Consider the following 15198-nt stretch of genomic DNA (forward strand, 5'->3'; position numbering starts at 1 on the left):
AATAGGATACTCTTTCGCAGACTTTTTGGAAGTTGCCAACTTGCATAACTTCTAACTTGGTTTAAAACGATAAGGTTATGTCCTACAAATAAAACAATGAGTGATGAATTACTGCTTACAATGAATAACCTCACCAACACATTTGTCATTAAACCAATTTATTCCAACATTGTCCTTAATATTTTGAACAATAACTGTAAGATTTAAACAAACGTATTTTACAGAAAAAATCTTTAAATTCCCATTGAATGCAGTAGAAAAGGGGGTGTATAATATATAACAGATTGTAAAAATAACTGCATAGATAATAATATTTCAGGAACTGTTTCCATTGAACACAATTAGAAAATATATATATTTTTATCTCTTCCTTCAGACTGGGACGTGCTCATTGATAAGGCCCAGGAAATAATAAATAGATAAGAGAATGGTCGATTGTCTGGGGACAACAGACAAGCCAATGAATGAATGATGGCCTGATCTACGTTCTTCCAGCACTACCTCTTACCTACACGGGTCCTACAGGAAGAACAGCCTCCTACAGGTCCTACAGCCTGGATCCCAGTGGTTGGTGACATTTTTTGCACCATATGATAAAATACATGCGCCCCATGCTAGTACAATAGTGTTATTTTGTTTGTTTCCTGAACTCAAAGAAACAGATGATGGGATGCCAGATTGTAAGTAGGATTAGACAAGCTGTTAATAAGCTTATAAATATCAGAAAAAGACAACGATGTAAAACATGTTTTGAAAGAATGTAAATGAACGGGATGAATGGTACAGAAAATGGGGCCAAATGCATTAAGCACATCTTTTCACCGGCTACACATGAATGCCTGAATACGTCTGAAAACAATACTGTTCAGAGAAAGTGTTGCTAATACGTTTCTTTTTTTCGATCAGGTACCGTGAGATGAAATCCAGGGCTACAATATAATACCAAGAAAGAAAAACACGAATGAAGGTATTTCTGAAGGAATAAATAAAAAAAAGGTGATATTTACAATGTATCAGCAATAAATTTACAATGCCTTTTTTTCTGAAAGGCCAATCATGTCCTATGCAAGTTGGAAAATGATTTCTGGCTTTCCCCCACAGGATAAATAAGAGCATTGCAATGATACATGACCATCCGCACCACAAGAAGAACCAAGAAGGGTCTGCCCCTACTAGATACACAGGGTAACAAATCAATTTGATAAGGGATTTAAAATGTACTTCTCATTCTGAATTGAAAGAGTATCCAAACACTAAGCTCATACTGAAGAGCAGTAGGGTTAGGATGGAGCACTAATTCGAGTGAGGGAAGAGGGTTAGCATCAGGAATGAGCGATACCTAGAGGGTTATGGTGAGGAAAGAGCCCCTACTACAGTGTTAGGGCAGGAAAAGGGGTAAGGTTTAGGGCAGAGGACTAACTATAGGGTCAGGGAACAGCATGTACCATCTTGTTTAAGTATGAAATCCCCTGGCTCAATTTGATGAGATAGATGTATGTTTGAGTACATTTTACTCTTTAAAGGAAATCCTAAGGTGTTAAATGCCTTGTTATTATTTGATCATTTGGAGTCATTGAATTTAGCAGAAGTGGTTTATTAAACAATGTTTGCACAATAAAAAATTTGGAAGCTCTTGTCGAAAGATACTTGTATTTTGAAGTGAGCTCATATCCGTTTGGTATAAACTTTCCGCAACATGCCATGAAAGAACATGGTGGAATAAGATTGGATAAGAATCCCCCCCTCACCTTGTCGTGCCATAGTCAGACCCCACTGTTAGTAAAGCTCAAAGTCATAAAAATACACCTTTAACTTTTAACAGTGTACAAAAGAGCAGCAATGTTCTGGTCCTCTCCCCATTACTGAGAAGAGCACCGGTGATCAGTAGTCAGTTCTTTGTGTTAGAGACAGAAGTGGAAGAGGATGGGCTTCACTTCTCCCTGTTGGATGTTACACTGGCCCAAGTCCTGGAGATCCATCCACGGTGACTGCCTGTTCAGTTGAATAAGTTGTACACAGGCCCATGTCCGCCTCATTCCAAACCTCACAGCAGGTACGACTTACCAAATTACTATCCTCAGTGGTGCACAGTCATGGATGCTTTTAGAAAAAAATATTAACCCAACCTTTACCTGAAGAACACTCCAGTTGATCCAGGTATAAAGCCCACCCACACTGATTAAATCAAAATGTGAAAATTCTATAGTTTTCACACACAAACCAAAAAAACGGTTTAGTTAATTTTCATGAAAATTGGATGCTGCTTTAGTTTTATGATCTTAATTGGAAGACAAAGTTAATATACAACTGTTTGGAGTTTCAAACATGATCCTGAAATTAAACTTTCAGCAGGACATTGATAGTTCCTCATCTCTTATGCAACCCCCCCGTCGTCTTTTAACGCACACGTCTGGAAATCTTCCCAGGCGTTTCAAAGTCAGGTGCAGGGTTTTAACCCGTCTACCAGGTAGAAATCCCAAGGTCTGAAGTACCATGAAGACGCCTTAAAAAAATCAATAATAAAGGATTCTTGGCTCCATTGTCAAAACCTACTTAATAAAGCTTGACGCGCAAGCAAACACAGTGTAATGTACGATGGGCCTCCAAATGATAATACAATAGTGAGGGGAACGCCACACAACTCATTTGGAAGTCAGAGGTGAACCTAACCATGGTCTCCCTAGAGAGAGAGAGGCAGATTGTGAAAATGGATGACGCATGGTCTCTCTCTCTCCCTGCCTCTCTCAGTTTATACATGTGTGCATGCACATACCCTTGCGCCTCTCTCTCTTTCTTTCTTTCCCCCATACACACACACACACACACAGACACACATCCAGGGTCCTCAGAGGTTCTCCCCGGGCTGGTACTGGGGCTCGGTGGAGGTGAAGTAGTCCTCCAGGAAGCCCTGCAGGTACTCGAAGGTGGGCCTCTCCTCGGGCTCCTTGCGCCAGCAGGTTCCCATCAGCTCGTGCATGGACTCAGGGCACTCGGCCGGGCACGGCATCCTGTAGCCGCGCTCCACCTGGTCCAGCACCTCGCGGTTCACCATGCCTGGGGGAGGGAGGGAGGGAGGGGGCATGAGGTCACGTGACCCATGAGCATGGCTGGCAGTGGACGCTTCTCATCATCGTCGGCTGATAGAGGCCCAGCAAGGGCTCTTTACTCTGTAATCCCTATTCAAATTCAGATTCAACTAAAAAGCAATTAAGGTGCAGTTTGAATATTAATTGCACTATATGACAATTTATATTCCCCTGCACCTTAATTACTCTTTGCACTTCTATTTAGATGTCCGACTACATTTCATTGTCACTGTACTCTGCACAATGACAATAAAGTTGAATCTGAATAGGGATTACAGAGATCAGAGGCCTCGCCGGGTCCCTGTGCAGTCTAGAACCGGTTGTTGTTAGTGCGTCTGTCAAACATAATGTTTGACAAACAATACGCTTTGTTCTTTCAAAAAGGAAATCTACTGGTCTTTTATGTGTGTGTGTAAAAACATAAAAATGGCACAGCTTTCTTACTAGTGTGTTGGTCCCCTTTCTTTCTATTCAGTAATGTCATCTTTAAAATACTCACTACTACAACAAGTACAATATGTGTTCTAGTTGGATCCTTCTTAAGCCAACATTGGTGCAAAACAATCAGCCCAGTTGTTGCTTGAGCCCTGTTTTAAAGATGAATGAAAACAAATTAAATGTGCGTTCCCACGGTGTCATTATTCCGGACGGGCCCTCCTACCTGGATAGGGAACCCGACCCTTGGTGGCCAGCTCAGTGAGCAGCACCCCGAAGGACCAGACGTCCGACTTGATGGTGAAGCGGCCGTACAGCGCCGCCTCTGGGGCAGTCCACTTGATGGGGAACTTGGCTCCTGCAAGGCAGGGGGCGGGGACACCACGGAAACAATGAAACAACTCATGAGTGAGCTGCAGTACGGAGAGACACTCTACCAAAGAGGGACGAATGCGAAAACATTACAGCCTCTTTTCCTATGAATGGCAGAATAGGATGTTTTAGCTCGTCTTCCCACCGGAGAAAAAGGAGTACAGATGCTGGCTGTGTTTTTGTTGCTTTAAACCAATAACGTGCAAGCAAAATAGCGTGAAGTGCCCAAGATTTGAACTGGTCTGCCATCAGATTCTGGATCTTTAATTTAGCATCAGATTTGTGGGAGTAGGGTTCCTCTGCACTGTGGAACTGGAGGTCCGGCCGTCGGGGTCTCACCCTGGCGGGCCGTGTACTCGTTGTCCTCGATGAGCCGCGCCAGGCCGAAGTCGGCCACCTTGCACACCAGGTTGTCCCCCACCAGAATGTTGGCCGCCCGCAGGTCTCTGTGCACGTAGTTCATCCGCTCCACGTACGCCATCCCAGACGCAATCTACAGGGACACAGTCCAAAAAACGCTTTTTATATAGATTATGGATTTTTTTTTTTATCCAACACAAAAGGCTGTGAAGGGCCAGAAAAAAAATATGTTTTTGCATTTTGGCATCCAAAAGAGACTTGGGTTGTAAACGTAATGATATCCAATACAGCCCGGCTACATTAAACAACATGATTTGCTTTGATTTTTTGGGTCTGTTATAAATATGAATCAAAACAAACATTCTGTGTGCTTAGGGCTTGACACTTCTCTATAATAATACCAGATTGAAACCTTGTGTGACTCAATCAAATGTTTTACATGTATTCAAAACATTTTGTTTTGTTTAGTGCCTACCTGTGACGCCATGTCGACGAGTTGAGGCAGACGAAGCATTTTACCCATGTCACCTTTCAGGAAGTCCAGTAAACTACCTGTTGGCAATAATATACCACTGTGTTATTGATAGTCATTGTTACCTACTGCGAGATATTCAGTTACACCGCGTTCACAACAGAGAAATAATAATATATAATAACTGACTCAGAAGTGTCTGTAGCATGCAGTAAGACTTAACAATTATCTTAGAAACCAACTGCAAGTTTCTATAACATATTCATTAAGACTTAAAAATTATTTGCAGACTTTTTAACTTTGCCTTTTTATCTTTTACGTATCTATTTTATTTTATTACTTGATTGTATGGTATGACCATGTGAAGCACTATGTGACTATCTGCCTCGTGCATGAAAAGTGCTCTATGAATAAAGTTGCCTTGCCTTGCATAGAAATCGGCGGTGCAGTTTCCTCATATATTTGGTAACACTTAAAAAAAAAACCTTCATAGCAACATCCAGTAGGTGTTCATCCACATCCACATGACAGTAATTATTCCATGGTAATGAACAGCGCGTTGCTGAACAAGGGGGACCTCTGACCTTGGCCCATGTACTCGGTGACGATGTAGATGGGCTCCTCCGACACCACGGCGTACAGCTGCACCAGCTTCTCGTGCCGCAGCTTCTTCATGACCTGCGCCTCCATCAGGAAGGCCTCGGGGGACATGGTGCCCGGCTTCAGGGTCTTGATGGCCACGCGCGTCGTGCCGTTCCACGTCCCTACGCCACCATAGGAGCTTCCGTCGTGTTAGTCAACCTCATATCCAATATCTCTTTCGCTTAGAACAAATCCTTTCAGAAGTTTGTCTCACAGCTTGTTATATCATACTATACATTTAAAGGTGTGGTCTGAAGAATTGAGTGGCATCTAGTGGGACAGACTTGGCAGAAATTGTATATACAATTTCAAAATATTAAATAATAATAATTATATATATATATATATATATATATATATATATATATATATATATATATACACACATACACACCTTTTTTAAATAGAGAATAAACCCATGAAAAATAAGAATCATGTTTTCGTAACCTTAGAATAAGCCCTTTATATCTAAACAGAGAGCAGGTCCTCTTCCATGGAGACCGCCATGTTGCCCTGCCATGTTTTTCTACAGTAGGCCAGAACGCACAACATTCCCAAAGAGGATGCGTTCAATTTTGTGAGCTGTGACCTATATTTCTAGAGGCTGAATAACTTAATATAAAGTATAAATCTATCAAGGAACCTAATCTCTTGAAACTTAGCTGCTCAATGTGGTAGACGATGATTTGTTAATTTTGGAGGTACCTTTTGGCACCTTACAGGCCAGGACAAGCCACTGCAGCTTCTCTTACGTTGTTGGAAAGGAGAGGTGTGTGTGTGTGTGTGTGGGGGGGGGGGTAACAATTGGTAACCTCATCACTAGATGCCAATATACCTTACACACTTAACCTTTAAGTGTAGATGTTCTACTGTTGTCTTTCAACCAAACGGGCAGTGCAGTGCTTCTAGTGTTTCATAGCCTGCTATACGCTTTCGGTGGTATCGGCACCTTAGTTACCCTTGATCAAGATGCTCAAACCCTATCTGCTCATTAATTACACAAATAAAAATTCACTTTAATTACTTTGAATAAAAGCCTCTGCTAAATGACTGAATGGTAAATTAAATAAATAAACCGTCAACTGTATGGACGCAATTGCAGAAATCAACCAAGGAATAGAAAACACCATCAAGTACCATTGCATGTTTATTCCCTTTCTTTGAATTAATATTATAGCATTTTGCCTCAAGTAATTTAATTGGTTGGTTGGGTTGATGGCACTAAACATGTAGAATAATGAGATTTCATTATGTGTCATATGAGCCACAAATAGAAGGTGCCATTTCTGTCCCCACACACCCCTACACATTCTCACACAGGGAACCAATACTGCCTTTTTAACCGGCTCTGAGGGAAATGAAACGACAAAGCATTTCCAAACGCGGTCATGACAACCCAAAAAGTTTCTGTGAGTCACCTTTGACACGGATATCGGTGTCGTGTTGCCCTCCTGCCTTTACTCACCCATCCAGACCTCTCCGAAGCAGCCCTGGCCCAGTTTGAGGTCCAGCCGCAGGGAGTCCCGGGGGATCTCCCAGGCGTCCTTGGCCAGCCCTTGGGTCTGGGGCTTCAGGATGGGGCACACGTCCGACAGAGAGTGGCACAGGCCGTCTGCGTGCTCTGGGCGAGGGGGAAGAGAGACATGGTTAGGGCAGTGATCAAGTTTATTTTTTTCATCCATTGGCTTGTTCATTCCGCCTTTGAAATGTCAACATATTTAGAGATGGAATTAATCATTTACCAGCGCAGCAAAGGGATTTCTTAGATTAGCTTGTGTTGTCTGATGAACAGCCAAAAGCACCCTTCAATAGTAATAGTATAATCTGACACAGAGCAACACAACTAATATTAGCATTTCAAAGGCTAATGTTGAATATTTCCTAGTTGATGAATGGATAAAAAGAAGAATCAATAATTGGTTTAAGGCAAACAAACAAATGACTTTCTCAGTACTAGAGTTCAGCCTTGAGACACCCGTTCTGAACGTAACTAAATACCTTCACAATACTCATTTTATATTCTCATACATTTTTTGTTCGTTCTTATTCTTACAAAATGTTCACCTCCTCAATTATTTTTATATGTGCTGTGATCCCCTGGACTGAATGAGGAACAGTATTTACAATTACAATTAGGGCATTTTGGCAGACGCTTTTATCCAAAGCGACTTACATCGGTTAATACACACACTGACACACCGACGGCAGAGTCAACCATGCGTGTCTTGCTCAGGGACACATCAACACTCAGCTAGGAGGAGCTGGGGATCGACCTAGCAACCTTTTGGTTACAAGACAACTGCTCTACCTCCTGAGCTAAGCCGACCCTTATTTTCGTATCCTGTCAACTCACTGCGGTAGTGGTTGACCAGTAGCTGCAGGTTGGTGAACTGCGTGCGTGATGTGATGTAGAAGCCGCCGCTGTCCAACTTCCTGATCTTGTAGTGTTTCACGTTCAACCCTTTGGTGTTGTCATAGTCGAGGACAGACAGACAGTAGGCACCTGGCAACAGAAAAAGGCGTGGTCAAATGAATTGGCATCTTAAACGGATTGTATCAACTAAAACCTTGATTTATTTTGTTTGAAAATAAAAAAAAAGTAATGATGATGAAATAAAAATGTTGATCATTACAATAAAAGTAATAATGACTGTTCTAATACTTTTATGCTTTTCAAATGTTTAACTTTTTATATATATATTTTTTGTCCTTTATGCTTGTCTTTTATGTCTTCAAGTCTCTACAAAAAGCGCTGTATGGTAAAATGCATTATTATTAAAAAACAGAACTACAATACAGTCATTCTGCCATCAGAGGGCAATCTCAGGCTGGCAATCTACAGCAGGTTAATGAATTCCTCTGTTCTCGGTCACAAGGAGGTCTGATATGGCCTACGGATGAGCAGCACGCTCAGTCCTGGCTTCCTGTTGACCTACTTCTACTCCCCGCCCCCCCTCCCCCCGCCCCCTCAGGGACTCAGTACCGTTCAGCTCCCGTACAACACAGAGCATGTGCATAGAGCTCTGCTGGTTAAGCTAACATGCAAATTATTTAACACAAACTCGTCGGCCTCTTATGCTCCTATGATCGTGTGAGCTCTACGTTAGTAATGCGCGATATAAACGATATACGATATAAACGATAAAAAAAAATGGCCTACGATAGAGATTTTAATTCTATCGCTCTATCACGATAATGCATGTTGATGTCGCAAAATACAATGTTTAATTTTTGGTTTGGTGCAATTCCTTTTCACATTGCAATTTTCGCAACAGTGCCAGAATTCGTCAACAAACCTGCATGTGTGCAAAGAACCTTAAATCATTGGACAAAAAGGTCTGGGGCGTTGTAAAGCGTTAAAGAAAAAGGGGGGGGGGGGGGAAAAGCACCGGTGAAAGTAAACAATCATGGATATCCAGCGTGATATACATTGATCTGCGGACTGGTCCAACTCCTTCTCCCTCATCCTGACTCGGAATGTGTTAAATGCATCGGCATTTTTAAGTTATGTTTTCCAGCATACTTTTTACTTGCTTTTGTCGGACCGTCAGGTGGTGGCTCAACATGGAGCAAAGAGGAGACGGAATGTCTTTGGATATCGGACCCAAGTATCCAAAAGACGTCCCGTCTCCTCTTTGCTCCATGTTGAGCAACGTCTCCGAGACCACCTCTCCGGCTGGGTCAACCTCCTTTTGATGGTTAAAAATATCACGTAAATCGACAAAAATCTTAACAATCAATGATCGATCATCAATTAATCATGCCCATCCCTAATTGTCAGTACAGTGTCTGTTCCTTATCTAGAAAGACACCCGTTTTTCCTGTTCTCTGCATCTTGGGTGGCATTTAAGAACCAAGGACTTAAACTAAGTGTAGTGCATTTTAGAATGGTTTGCACTAAAGGAAAGAAACCCAATACTAATTTTATTTATCTGCAACATTATGTTGTATGATTACAGTGTTTCACTATAAATGTTCTCGAAATGACATACTATATTTCTCTTTTTTTTAAATACATTTAGCAGTTTGGCTTTCCTTAGGGTCTATGTAACCTGTTCTGAAACGGTTATTTTGTGATTTTATATCGTGATATATATCGTTATCGCAAGAGGCTGCAATGTATATCGCAATATGGATTTTAGGCCATATCGGCCATCTCTACTCTACGTGTGTGTGTTTGTGTCTTTGTGTTTGCACGTGACACACGAGCGTAAGATGTAAACACGGCAGACAGCTGGGGGACATCCAGAGCGATTGTGGGGGTGCTTCAGCGGCAGCGGGGAAGTTTCATGTTTGAGTCAAAGTGAAACCCTCAGGGCTCCACTGCATGTCCCCAGTTCCTCAAAACGTAGAATGAGCGGACTATAAAAGTCGTGTCGTACCGTACGGACGCCATATGAACCAACTAACTCAAATGAGGAAGAATCAAATCAGATGATCATAAATAAGAATAGGTTTAAAGCAACGGCAAGATAACTCTAAGGTATCTCTAAAGACAACAGCTTACCATCTTGAGCATCAATAGCGCGTCGGTACTCAAGATGATGCATCATCAACGCAATAGTTGATTGTTTTGCCTGATTATTTTGTTTGATGACGTAGGACAGACTTGTGTTGTGTTGAACACTGAGGTCTTCGTACACTGCAGAGCACTCACCTTTGGTCGTCTCACTCTCTCGCACCAGAAATGTTCCTCTCCTGTTCTCCAAACTCAGCAGAAGCCTCTCCGACTCCCGACGCGTGATCTTACCAAAGTACCACCTGAGAGAGAGAGGGGTAGAGTGGGAGACAGAGAGATTTAGGGATGTAGAGAGACAGAGGTAGAGAGAGGTAAAGAGAGATGTAGAGAGAGAGACAGAGGTAGAGATGTAGAGAGAGAGAGATGTAGAGAGAGAGAGAGGTGTAGAGAGAGAGAGAGAGATGTAGAGAGAGAGAGAGAGATGTAGAGAGAGAGAGAGAGATATGTAGAAAGAGAGAGAGATGTAGAGAGAGTGAAAGAACACAAGTTGGCAAATGGGTCCAGGGGGGGTAAAATGAACAATGTAGGTTTGAAAGGAAAGAAGAAAGAAAGAAAGGAGGCGAACAAGTGAGTCATGGAGTCACTGGGGAACTATCTGTCCACGCTGCACTGGAGCAGTACAGTGTGTACAGATGTGGAGAGGACAGATGCTTACCTGGACTCCATGGTCAGTCTGATATGACTGGTGGAGCAGAAGAAGAAATAAAAGGAAGGAGAAACGAAGATGTTAGAAAAAGGTTAGAAAACCATGAAATGGAAGTTCACAGGCTGCATTACTCTTAAGGAGTGGAGCTCATTAAAAGGGAGCCATGGTCACACAGTATAAAGAGGCAAAGATACATTTGCGCTGAATTTAAACAGAAATTGGCAACATAAAAAGAATGCATTAGTGCACCACTTGCGTGACGAAAGGGATAGATAAGAGAGACAGAGAGAGAGAGAAAGGGGCAAGATGCATGTTTGAAAAAGGATGGGGATTTACTCTTCTGCCTGGATGGAGTCTGAAGGAGCCACATAGTTGCTGGGGATGTATCCGCTCTCTCCGGTGTTGAGCGAGCGAGCGAGCCACCAGTCCCCTTCTCTGGTGGGTAAAGGAGAACACACACACTTCAAATCGGACTCACCGGAAAGGACCCTTGGTGATGATGGTAGGGAGGGCTATACAATAAAACTATGTGCTTCATGTGTCATAAAAACTGCTTCAACAGAACAGCACCAAAAACAACAACGTTTTTGTCTTTTTCTCTCTGACTTTTGAACCATGGTCATAAAGTGATCCGATGAACGCACTTTTGAACACTAGCGAACCGTGAGTATCTTAAGGGGGATTATCCAACAGCATCGCCCACACCACCGACCCCGACTGCTGATGGCGTCCAGAGGTCAACCACAGGGTAGGCTTTGGCGAGTTCCGTGCTAGAGTGCAGGATTTAGTAGCTACGGTGTCCAAAGTGATCCATGTTAAAACACGCTACCACGTGACGTCATGCATCTCCGGTGGGGGACGGGGAAAGGGACGCGTGATGACACATGATGTGGAGTAGATCCAGTGGATTGAAGTGCATGCTATCATATTGTGACAAACGGCCAGGTTAAGTAGGACAAAAGCTCTGCCGTCAGAGTTTGAGTGAAACTCTTTTTTTGTTAAAGTGACAAAACACGCTAAATTAGTTGTGTGTTTGTATGAAAGGCTGTGGCAACATGGTATGGTTTATTGCTGAGTTATTGACAGCTCTGTATTGTCCAAGGCTTAATGTAAAGGACAGCAGCAACATGGTCTGATTTAGTGGTTGAAATTATGGATGGTAGCATCATGGCAATAGCGTGTAATGCTTGAAGCCTTATAAATAGCCTTATTACATTATGTATATATTTTTAATATTAGATGAAGAGGTGAATAACATGACATTATATTCAGATCATACCGTGAGCATTCAACAAGGCATCATCTTAAGTATTAAAGATACCTTTGGGGCTTGAAAACACTGGATCCACGCCTCACCGACTACAAAGGGAGTGTGGGAATGGGAATGAAACGGTGTGTGTGTCGATCTAACCAAAGATATGTTAGGGTGAGCAAGCGTGGGGGTCCCCAGGGTGATGTTTTGGGGGACGGGTGATGAAAACACACATGGATAAAAACAAATATGAAATGAAGTGGGCCAACACGTGCATTCACATAAAAAACACAAACCAAAACGAATCAAAAGGATGTTTCACAAACCTGCTGTTTACCTTCCTCCTATTAAAACACAGAGCAGCGTTGAGCGACGGAGGAGGAAAATAAGAGAGGAGAAGAGAGTGGAGGAGAGAGGAGGGTCAGAGATAAGAGGCGACAGCGTATCCAAATAGCAGCAGGTACAGTACGCTTGTACAGGACACGGTAAACAATAACAGAGGTTAAACACAGCACGTCCACCGCTGAAGAAAGCATCCTCACCGGGCTCAAAGCCGCTCAGCACTTACACAGGTCTTCAATTCCTGGGATTGTTTCTAAATCAAAGCCTTTCCTTGTTAACATCCGAATCCAATACATCAAAATCACCACTAAGGGTTTAATTAATATACAAAGAGGAGGGGGACAAAGAGAGAGAGAAAATGAAGAACGAAAGTGGGACGAGGATAAGGAAAAAGGCAAAGTAAAGGACAGTAACAGAGTGACCTACAGCCCTGTGTGCTTGTCGTACAATACGGTGCATCAATCAGAAACCTAACCAAAGGCTAACCAAAGGGGGGGTGGGGGGTTAGGGGGAGAATGGGAAGGGGGCACTCTTGAACGTAACCCCTTACAGACCATTAGCATGTGCTGAGTAATGTCAACAGAGTCAGTAGTAGTAGTGTGGTGGTAGAGACCGTGTGCTTGACCCAGTAATGGACCACCCCTCCCTCCCAGGTCGGGGTCTCTCACTCGGGGCCGGGGGGGGGGGGGGGGGGGGGGGGGGGGGGAGACGCACGGCTAATCCAGCCATTGTCCTCGGCCCAGACCTTCTAGGTCACCCCGCTATTAACTGCATCGGCTTGGCCCCCCCATGGATCACTGTAGCGAGCACCGCCCACCCCCCCCTGCCCCCTCAGCCATCCCATTGGTTGGTTTGCAGCCAATCATAATGGGGTTTGTATAGTCTGTATAGTTCACCCATATTTTAGCCGTGGCAGTGCAGGAGAGGAGGGGGGGGGGGGGGAGAAGGCAGAAGGCATACAGGGGGACGTGTCAGTTAGCACAAACAAAAGGTATTGTTGGGAGTTGGGGTGTGGGGGGGTCAGGAAGAGGGCTTGTGACTTGTATGTTGACACCCCTATTGGATACAGTGTTGTTGCATCCGGCCTGCCTGTGTTAGTGATTCTATATAAACATTCACCCTGCTGTATGTGTGTGTGCATGGGGGGGGGGGGGGGAGATTGGCAGGGGGCTGTTTGCATTAGCTCCAGTTGGTTTACTCGAAGCAGTACTTTCCCTTGGCAGGTTTGATCACATCCATCGTTTGGTGTCGTTTTCTTACATGTTGTTGACAATCTGCAGGCGTTCGCCCTTCCTGAAGGACAGATCTGAGGCCGTCCGGGATTCGTAGTCGTATAACGCCACAAAGGTCGTCACGCCCCCTGTTGGCAGAGATAGAGCATAGTAACGGGGTGGAAAAAACTAAATATGTCTTTTGGCGGGGAGCCTGAACTTTTACGTGCTCCCGGAAGACCGGCGGCGGGACTCGAGAGACACGACGTGGATCTGAGCGGAGTGTGTGAAGGGGGAGTCTGCTCCATTTAAAATATGGACATCCGGCAATACATCCGTCTGATAAAGATGCTGCACATTCATTCAAATATACTGCTGATCAGCGGTTGGTGTATCGCAAACAACTGATAATACAATGTTTTGATATCGCCATTCATTTTATTCTTGTGTTTGGCTGCCTCGGAAACAAACTAAAAATCAAACAAACATCTTCATGTAGGCCAAGGTCAAGGACCCGTTAAAGTAGTGTGAGGCGGAGGTAAGAGGTCAACGCTACAACCGACTGCAAGGTCATCGGGATCCTACCTGACAGCGTGCATCTGTTGTTTGGGGAGGCGGCGTTGCTGGTGTCCACGCCCCCAAACAGCGCCATCTCCGCCTTATTGGCCGACGGCTGACTGCCACGCATGGAGGTTCCATCCCCCGCCCCCGAGATCCGATTGGGCGTCACGGACTGCTGGTTGGGGTTGAGGTGGTGGCCTCCGACTCCGCCCCCCGCGGTGAGGTTGTCGTCGATGCTCCGCGTGCGCTGGCCCGCGTCCTTCGCCTTGCTCTTGGACCCCCCCATGGCCTAGGCCTGCCAGACACAACACACATGGAGATAGTGAGCCAGCAGACCTGACGATAACAAACAGTTCAGACGGTTCTCCTCGGGAGCATCACGACCCCCCGTGATGACCCGTACCTCCTGCCATTCCTTCTTGCTCATGGGCACTGTGGCTTACTCTACAGCCCCTTCACCGTGTGTAACAATCAAACCCGCGAACCCAACACAAACATGCACGACAAAACGGGATGCGTTGTCCGTTGATTAGCATCCTCAACGTGAAGGTTTATCCAAACCATTGGCTCCGGATGGTCCCTTTAGCAAAGTGTATATATATATATATATATATACTTTTTTTTGGACTGAGGTTTACTAAGTTAGTAAGTCTACTAAGTGAGCAAACAATAATTGTTATCGTGTAACATAACTCATATTCCTAATACAACAAATGCTATATTTAACTGTCGATTTAGTCAATGAAGTCAAAGGGAAAGTCCCGGAAAGCGCCACATGTGCAGTGCGGCGTGCGGCTGGGATGGGGCATGCGGTATGGGCCGGGTGGTGTCATGGAAGCAGAGCACCAGTGCCATCCGGGAGATCAGTCGTGCATTCCCAGGACACATTCCCGGGGATGGGCTGATGCCAGATGCAGTAACCAGAGATTCGGTGAAGACCTACAAGGGCCACCGCAGCGTCATGAAGACCCGCAAAGACCAACTCCCCAGGGGTGCCCCCCGGCAGCTGTCAGTCGGCTGCCCTGAACGCCTCCACCACCGGAACCGACGCGAGGCATACATGCCGAACACACCCTGCCTGCATGCATTCATATGACTGTAAAACGCACCCTTCAGACACCAAAGAGACAAGAGGTAAGAGTGCCTGCATGGGGGTGTGCATGTGGAACACACACACACACACACACACACACACACACACACACCAGGGGTAGGGCATGAGCTCATAGAAGCATCAAAATAAAACATTTTCTAAAAACATTTAATAACATTTTTACTTTGCACCCAAGTAGGCGAACAA

General features: G+C 44.4%; 1 protein-coding gene across 1 annotated transcript in view; it reads right to left on the minus strand.

The window, feature by feature from the left end:
• Nucleotides 1-141: 141 nt before the first annotated feature.
• Nucleotides 142-15198, minus strand: part of src (v-src avian sarcoma (Schmidt-Ruppin A-2) viral oncogene homolog) — a 28092-nt gene continuing 13035 nt past the window's right edge. Inside the window, exons 2-12 of the mRNA XM_079741572.1 lie at nt 13923-14193; nt 13387-13486; nt 10869-10967; nt 10025-10128; nt 7721-7870; nt 6833-6988; nt 5310-5489; nt 4729-4805; nt 4233-4386; nt 3748-3879; nt 142-3054 (exon numbers count right to left, since the gene is read on the minus strand). Coding sequence (XP_079597698.1) covers nt 2846-3054; nt 3748-3879; nt 4233-4386; nt 4729-4805; nt 5310-5489; nt 6833-6988; nt 7721-7870; nt 10025-10128; nt 10869-10967; nt 13387-13486; nt 13923-14184 — 1623 coding nt within the window. The 5' untranslated portion in view covers nt 14185-14193 and the 3' untranslated portion in view covers nt 142-2845. The remainder of the gene's footprint in view (nt 3055-3747; nt 3880-4232; nt 4387-4728; nt 4806-5309; nt 5490-6832; nt 6989-7720; nt 7871-10024; nt 10129-10868; nt 10968-13386; nt 13487-13922; nt 14194-15198) is intronic.

Source organism: Pollachius pollachius (genome assembly GCF_949987615.1).
Source record: "Pollachius pollachius genome assembly, chromosome: 8".
Taxonomy (NCBI): domain Eukaryota; kingdom Metazoa; phylum Chordata; class Actinopteri; order Gadiformes; family Gadidae; genus Pollachius; species Pollachius pollachius.